Source organism: Abrus precatorius, unplaced genomic scaffold (genome assembly GCF_003935025.1).
Source record: "Abrus precatorius isolate BTA unplaced genomic scaffold, Abrus_2018 Scaffold10, whole genome shotgun sequence".
NCBI classification, from domain to species: Eukaryota; Viridiplantae; Streptophyta; class Magnoliopsida; order Fabales; family Fabaceae; genus Abrus; species Abrus precatorius.
The window spans coordinates 20,227,747-20,235,516 of NW_020874292.1; the positions used below are offsets into that span (position 1 = coordinate 20,227,747).

Here is a 7,770-nt window from a genome sequence, read left to right on the forward strand (position 1 = left end):
TTGATACCTAATATTAATATATTCTAATTCTTATAAAATTTGTTTTTTTTTTAAAATTTTTTTACTGTAGTACATTTGTAATCCGCGTTGTGAAGATGAATTGTTACTCTCCTAATTTTGTGTGGAGTAACTACATCTTTTATTTGAGTAATATTTGTTGTCAATTTATGTAAAGAGTTAAAGTTCCTCTTGTATTCTCTTTAGTAATTTTTGCTTATTGCTGAGATATGTACATTGGTGGGTAGAAATAAATCAAAAAGTTGTATAAGTAGGAGAATTTTACTCTAAATTTGCCTAAGACATCTTAGATAAAGAGACACCTCGTACTTGTAGTCCAAATTATCTTCCTCACTATTGGATCATACTTATATTAAAATTTTAGCTGACAAAGTTAACATGTTTGTTCGCTTTAAGTTTTGTTATAATAATAAATACTGAAATATTATTGCTTTAAAAGTAAAATATGTTAGAATTATATCAAATAAATAATCAAATCTAGCCATTTTAAAGTTAATTTGTTTAATTTATAAGAGAAATTTTATTATTTTTTAATAAGGATTTATGTACGAAAAATGGGGCCATTTTTAGTTTGAAAGCTTTGTTTATAATGTTTAGTTTTAAGAACCCAATAAAAAAAGGGACAGCAAAAAGGAAAGAGCGTAGAGAAATTAAGTTAATTAACCGTGCTTTCCTTTCCCAAGAACATACGAAAAATGCCCATAGCATGTTGGGACGATTGGAAAAGAATGGTGATTCAATAATATATACTATATAGCATCTCTGTAGAAGTTACATGGATTGTTTAGGTATGTGAGGCTTTTCGAGATATTACTTCTTCCCTCGCCTCGTACTGTATGTGGGTTTCATGGTTTTCAGGTCCATTTTCCGATGAATCTTCATTACCTTGAACCGCATCTGCAAGCGTATTGTTCTTATTGTTGCATTTATCTTCTTGAGTTTTGACGACTACTTCGACAGTGTCAGATTTATGGGTGCTTTCTGATGGAATAGATTGATTCTTTGTCATCTCTTTGCTTTTACCCCATAGAACCACGTACAATCCGCATATAATCAACACTGATCCAATGATGCTGAAATCCAAATAATTAGCTTATTAAAGCAAACCAAAAACATGTACGTCGCCACAGATTTTAATATTAATAATAATAAATCCACTTGATACTACCCTTCAAATAATTAACTTGAAGGGAAAAGCCTTAACGGGATTTTCATGTATGTGATATATAAGTTTTCCCCAATGCATCAACCAATTGATGGTATATATACAAATGCAAACAAAATGAGTGTATAAAGAGGAAAATATAGGTGCGTTGTTAACCATCTGTAACCAGGGTTGACATTGTGACGTATTATAAATATCATTTTGTATAGTGAATAATTGAGCTCTATGCATTAATTATTGGGAGGTGATAACTCTTGAGGAAACAACAACAGCAATAATTAAAATCAGATATACCTTCCAAGGTATAGCTTCTCATCCAAAATCGTGGATCCAGCGAAGGCCACAACCACAAGCATTAGAGGGCTAAAAACAGAGACAAACAATGGGCCTCTCGTGCGTACGCACCACGAAATCACTGCCACCATCACTCCAGAAACCACTATACCCTAAATCAATAATTCATCTTAATTAGTATATAGCCTCAATTCTAGTCAATATTTAATGATAAATTAAAGCCAATGCGAAGAAACACTGCAGACGAATTGATCTGTGGGTTCTTTTTTCCCATATTCCCAATTAAAAAATTTTGTTATTATATATCGATGTCAAAGACAAATAAATAAATATATATAAAAAAAGTCAATGCAAAGAATGCTGTAGCATACCGCATAAGCTACAGTTAGTAGCCTAACATTCCAACCCAACCTCCACTGACTCAAATCCCTATCAAGGCAAAAAGCAAACGAAATGGATAACAGTGCCCCCATTAGGGACATCAACGCAGTGCTCGAATAAGGACATGGGTATCTTTCACTCATCTTTGCCTGTGCGACAACAATTCATTAATGAAAACCATACAACATAGGAAATTTTAAGATAATATTATTTATACGTTACCATCAAGTTCTCCAATTAAATAATGATAAAAATAGTTATTCAAAAAATTTCAAAACGTGGGATCAAGGTTACAAGAAATTTGATGGAAGTCATGTCCAAGCACATAATGTCTAAACGACAAGCTTGACAGAAACGACAGTAGTTGATTGCAAAAAGAAATTGAACTGACCTGAATGATAAGCCAGAGAGCATAAGAGATGTTGCTTGCGACAGAGGCGAGAGCACCCAACATGGTAACAAAACCGGAGGCAGAGTGTGAGTGAACCACATGGCTTTTTCTGCTTCGGTTGTTGAAAAGGTTTACGTGGAAAGATAGCATCTCAATTTCGGGGCCTTTAACGAATGTCAGTACCATTGCCCCACTAATTCCAGTTATCGTTCCAATTATCTTTGCCTTCCCTCCTGCTGTTCTCAAATTTAGTCTTTCCAATCTGAACATGTTTTAAAGCCAAAAAATGAAGAAAAATCATTGAGAATATAATTAACATAAGTAGGAGAAAAAGTGTTAGATTAAATGGTGAAATATACATTTCAACTTGTTTTCTTTAATAATCGTGTAGGTAAGAAAAAGATAGTATGTTGTTAACAGTAAACTCTTATAAGAAATTGAATAATTACAAATTATAATTTTACATTTAATACTTCTTACCCGATGGAGAGGGATATGATAAAGGTGATGGCTGGAATGAGGTTGGTTATTGCAGTTGTAAACGTTACAGAAGTTAAAGCAAGCGCTTCCATGTTTAAGTTTTGAGGCAATGCTCCACTGCATATTAAATCATCAGAAAGAACAGAAAAAAAAATAGAATAGAATAGAAAGCAAATTATCCTCTGCAAATTTTCGTTCTCTTAATTATTCCCTCATCTAACTTCCTTTATAACAAAACGAAAATCATTTTATAGAACTGATTTTGATTAAACAAGAAATTAAATATGAATAATTTCTTGTGAATTGAATTTAATGATGATCATTATTTCATAACGCATGCAATAGTGTCTTAATGATTTAATTTTAACTAAATTAGGCTTAATTTTGTCTTAATGACTGTAAATATGCATACATTCTTTTAGTATGCACCAAGGCAACTCAAGATTATCAAAATAGATACAGTCTCTATTAATAAAACATCTGTCATTCACACTGTTAATCAACTATGCCAAACTATATTTACCATGCATGCATTCAGTTTAAAGTTGGCAAATCATATGGCAGTATACAGATCATTCAAATTTTGTTCTAAATGATAATTCAATTTGTATTATATTTGACTTTTAAAAGGAGAATAATTAACCTCTTCTTTATCTAAAACTTTAATGTAAAAATGAAGAACAATTGATTGAGGGTCTTGAAAGAGAGTTAGGCAAGGTTAGCAGTCCACGTGGACTGCACCATGGATTTTCATAAACTAGAATTTGTTTGGCTGCAAAGGAAAAAGAAATGATTACTCACCCAATTAAGCCGCAAAGAAATGCCTGAAACAATATCGTCCAAGTCATCTTTGTCCTCGTCTTCCTGCAAATCATTCATTATCAACAAACACCATATCACTTATCATTATTATTTATCTTCAACCTTGTCTTTTTCCCCTCATCTTTCGCACTTCCAATACTTTTTCCTTTAAGTGACCTCATTCCAACTACTACAAAATAAATTATCATTCATTAATAAATTTTTTATCCATTTTAGTCTTGTAATTTTTTATTTTAAAATAGTTATTACTGATTAACTAAGAATTTTTAAGTGATGATTAAATAAATAATATCTCATAATATTTCATGCATTTATTGTTAATTTTGTATAACAAAGTTTAAATAAGTAATTAGTTCATAAGAATTTAATTTTTAAAATTTTCTATTAAATTTTTATTTTTATTTTAGTCATGTAATAACTGTTAACAATAAAAAGTTAAATTATTTAAAATTTACAAGAATAAAAAAATTATTAAATAATAATTCAAAAAGATATATATTTTTAAAAATAATTATTTATTTAAAAATTAAATCTAAAGCGAGTATTTTAAATAGTTTATTTAACTATCACTTAACAAATCTCCGTTAATGACATAGATTACTTTGAAATAATATTTTTACAGGACTAAAATCATTAAAAAAATATATAAAAACTAATTTTAAAAAAAAATATTTTTATAAACTATTTACTTATTTAAGTCATAATTTAATTTTATATTTTTCCCGTCAATACAATGTTTTGTATAAAAATATTAGATTTATTAATATAGAATATTGATGTATGTACTATTGATACATCAAATATATAATTAATATCATACATTATATTAATTATTAGTGTTGGCCTACAAAATTTATATTCATAATTTAATACAATATATTAATTAACACAATATTAACAACACAAATTAAAATTTCTTTTTCAGTGTACTATTGTTATTGCTTCTCAATTCATCTGAAATAGTAATGAAAATGAAAAGTCGTATTCTTCAAACGAATTCTGGACTTCAACGTTTGCATCTTCATTAAGTGGGTCGAATAACCAATCTGCTCAAACAGCAGTACCCACTATCGAACACTTCAAAATTTCAGTCAGCAAGTAAGAAACAAAGCAATGATCATTCTCGAAAAATCTTGAGACTGAAAAAAATTATATATCTTTTTCTTTTTCGTGTGCACCAAGGATTCTCATTTTTTACGTAAGAAAGTAACAATGAAAAAGTTGTTATCGCTTGCTTTATTGGTGTTGTTATATGTAAATGTTACCCATAATCTGCATAATCATAAAAAGAATGATCAGTAAAAATACTCTCTTTAATTTTATCTATATTGATTAAAAAAATTCTACAAATAGTTCGTATATTAATTTCTGAAAAATTAATATTCTAAATTTACTCTATTTAAAAGTAAAATTTTATTATCATTTTAATTGTTAAAAAAATTTGAAAAAATTCAAAATATTTATAAAAGATAAATTTGAAAAATACCTTTAAAAGTTTATAATTTTTTTATATTAATAATCATAAAAAATATTTTAAAAATTTATTAAAATTAGAAAAAACTGTATATAAAATATGAACATGTTAAATAAAATACTGTACATGTTGAATCATAAGTAATTTTTGTTATTATTATTATTATTATTATAAAATAGTAATTATGACAACTATAACACTAGAGTTACAGGTCTTTAATGATATTTGCCCGTATAGATTGCAGTGATTGAAAATGGATTTAACATCTTTAAATTGACAAAACATGTAAAATAAAAATAAGAAATGTATTTACTATTAATTTAAAATTAGTTATATTAATAAAATACTTAAATTTAAATTAACGATAAATAATATTTCACCTTACATATATATTTTTCGGTCATTTTAGAAAGAGCGAAAAGCCATTTAAGATAAGTAAATAACGATACTAGGAGTGGCTAGCATGTGTGTGTAGATAGATATAGAGAATGGGCATATGAAAAGGAAAAATATTGAATAATGAAGAACCTTTCAATGAAGAAAGCAAGGGGAGCAATGAAAGCAGTGGCAAAAACATATCGGTAGGCAACAATCACGCTTACGCTCATGCCATCGTTTACGGCGAGTTTGTAGAGAACATTGACCCAAGCATTTGCAATCTGCACCAACACCATTAACAGAGCTGGTTTCAATGCATGCACTGCGTTCTGCGTATTCATCGATCTCAGTAGACTCAGAAGACCCCCCAAAAGGGTTAAATTCAGTGAGACAAGTGAAAGAAAGAGAGAGACATTAAGTTGTGTGACAATGGGAATGGAGTTAAGTTGTAGGACACTGGCATCACAAAGAATAGCATTTATGGGCAGTGCAGCTTCCAAAGCAGAAAAGAGGCGGTGCTCATTGTTTCCCACTTTAATGCCACCATGTCAACTTATTATTACATACTTTTGACTTTTTTTAAGAATTTTTTTTTTAAAGTTGGACAAGAATTTTATATAATAAATTTTTATTAAATGTTTTAAATTTTAATATATCAATTTTTTAATGTCTGTGTAAAGATATAATCAAATTTTTATTTAAAATTACTTAATATTACTGAATTCAATGCATTAATAATATTACATATTACTATTTTCAATAAAATTTATATTTTTAAATTATATTATTATTATTTTTACTTAATTCTTAAATACTTTATACATTTATTATAAAAAATGTTATTAAATTCATGTTAAGAAAATAGAATAAACTGAACTTTTTTTATATCCTAAAATTAGAGTGGGTATCAATATTCATCTGATATGACGCAACGTGTGTTATTGTTATTATCATGTTTTTACTGTGAAAAAATAATTTTATAAATATATATGTATTGATCATTTAAATAGTGATTAATTTTTCAATTTATTTTATAATCGTTTAAATACTAACCACTAATAAAAATCCTGTGCCGTAATCCTAATCTTTCTAAAAAGTCATTGGCATAATATAAATATTTTGAAGTCTTATATTGAAGTTGAATCAAAATAATTATAAATTATTAAATATTTTGAAATATATATATAATAAATAATTTAATTTTAATTTTTTATTAAGATATATATATATATATATATATACTAAAAATAAAAAATTAAATTTTTTAACTATAAAAAGAAAGATGCATAAAACAGAAACTTTCATTTGCTTCAATTTGATCTCTGACCCAACAACTACTTGTATGGTTAATCTGGAGCATTTGCCTATTCAGAATCTTGGAATGGGTAGAAACGTGAAACCCAAGCAAAATGGCGAAACACATACGATTAGTATTCCTTATCTTTACATAACCATTCCTTTCATTTGAAATAAATGTCGTTTAAAATGTTATACACAAATAAAGAATATTAAATTCTAATAACACAACAATAAGATTAAATTATTCTCTTTTCAGAATATATTGCTATCCATACTTTTTTTTTTCTTCTTAACAACAGAATAATTATTAAACACTACCTTGGAGAAAAAAAGAATAAAGCTCCAAAAAACAATAAATATTTTGTTGATAGTGAAAAGTTATAGACAAATTTTTTTGAAAAAAAATAAAAAATGATAATTATTTTTAAGAAAAATAATAAATAAAAATATAATATTTAACCCTTTATTTAGTAGAATAAAAAGAGTTCAAAAATAAAAAATAAATTAAAAAATTTCAATTTTCATTTAACTAAACAAATAAAAATACATCATTATTTATATTTTTTTCCTTTCTTATTTCAACCAAACAAATCATGAAGACTTGTATTGGGGTGTCTAAAGGATATATAGAGACATGGTTTTCGCTGACACGTGTACAAAGTTTCTGGGTGAATATCGGGTCTCTACAATGCAAGTCAACAACAACAGCTGTATCAACAGTGCTTAACAATGGGGAGGTACGCCTCGGTACCTCGTCTCTTCGGGTTCAATGGACAAAATTTCGATAACTTTTGTTCTTTGCACCTACAATTTGCCTTGAAATTATTATACAATTATAATTAATACTTATTATTTTAATAAAATAATTTAATTATACTTTTAGTCTCTTTAATTTAAATTGTGCATGTTTTTATTTTATAAAATAATCAGACAATCAAACTTTACTTTTTATGGTGGCCCTATGGAGTCCAAATATAAATACTTTCAATAAGGATACTTGCAGTATTATTTTTTGTATGTTTTTAATTTCATAAATTACAAAGTCCACATAATTTCTTCTCTTCCTGC

At 27.3% G+C, this 7,770-nt stretch overlaps 1 protein-coding gene across 1 annotated transcript; it reads right to left on the bottom strand.

Annotated features, from left to right (window-relative positions):
• Nucleotides 1-672: 672 nt before the first annotated feature.
• LOC113852527 (WAT1-related protein At1g68170-like) lies at nucleotides 673-5,770 on the bottom strand. The gene is made up of 7 exons (XM_027482829.1): nucleotides 5,628-5,770; nucleotides 3,531-3,593; nucleotides 2,730-2,846; nucleotides 2,250-2,511; nucleotides 1,849-2,007; nucleotides 1,478-1,629; nucleotides 673-1,091 (listed from the first exon to the last, which is right to left on the bottom strand). Exons 2-7 carry the CDS (start codon nucleotides 3,575-3,577, stop codon nucleotides 803-805), a joined length of 1,026 nt encoding a protein of 341 aa, XP_027338630.1. The 5' UTR covers nucleotides 3,578-3,593; nucleotides 5,628-5,770; the 3' UTR covers nucleotides 673-802.
• Nucleotides 5,771-7,770: the final 2,000 nt, after the last annotated feature.

What these genes read in the sequence shown, in the direction of transcription:
- LOC113852527 (XM_027482829.1), bottom strand. Translation starts at nt 3,577, where the DNA reads ATGACTTGGACGATATTGTTTCAGGCATTTCTTTGCGGCTTAATTGG. An exon ending in TTTCTTTGCGGCTTAATTGG is followed by an intron (nt 2,847 to 3,530) that starts GTGAGTAATCAT and finishes TTTAATATGCAG; the next exon opens with TGGAGCATTGCCTCAAAACT. An exon ending in GAGAAGCTATACCTTGGAAG is followed by an intron (nt 1,092 to 1,477) that starts GTATATCTGATT and finishes TTTGGATTTCAG; the next exon opens with CATCATTGGATCAGTGTTGA.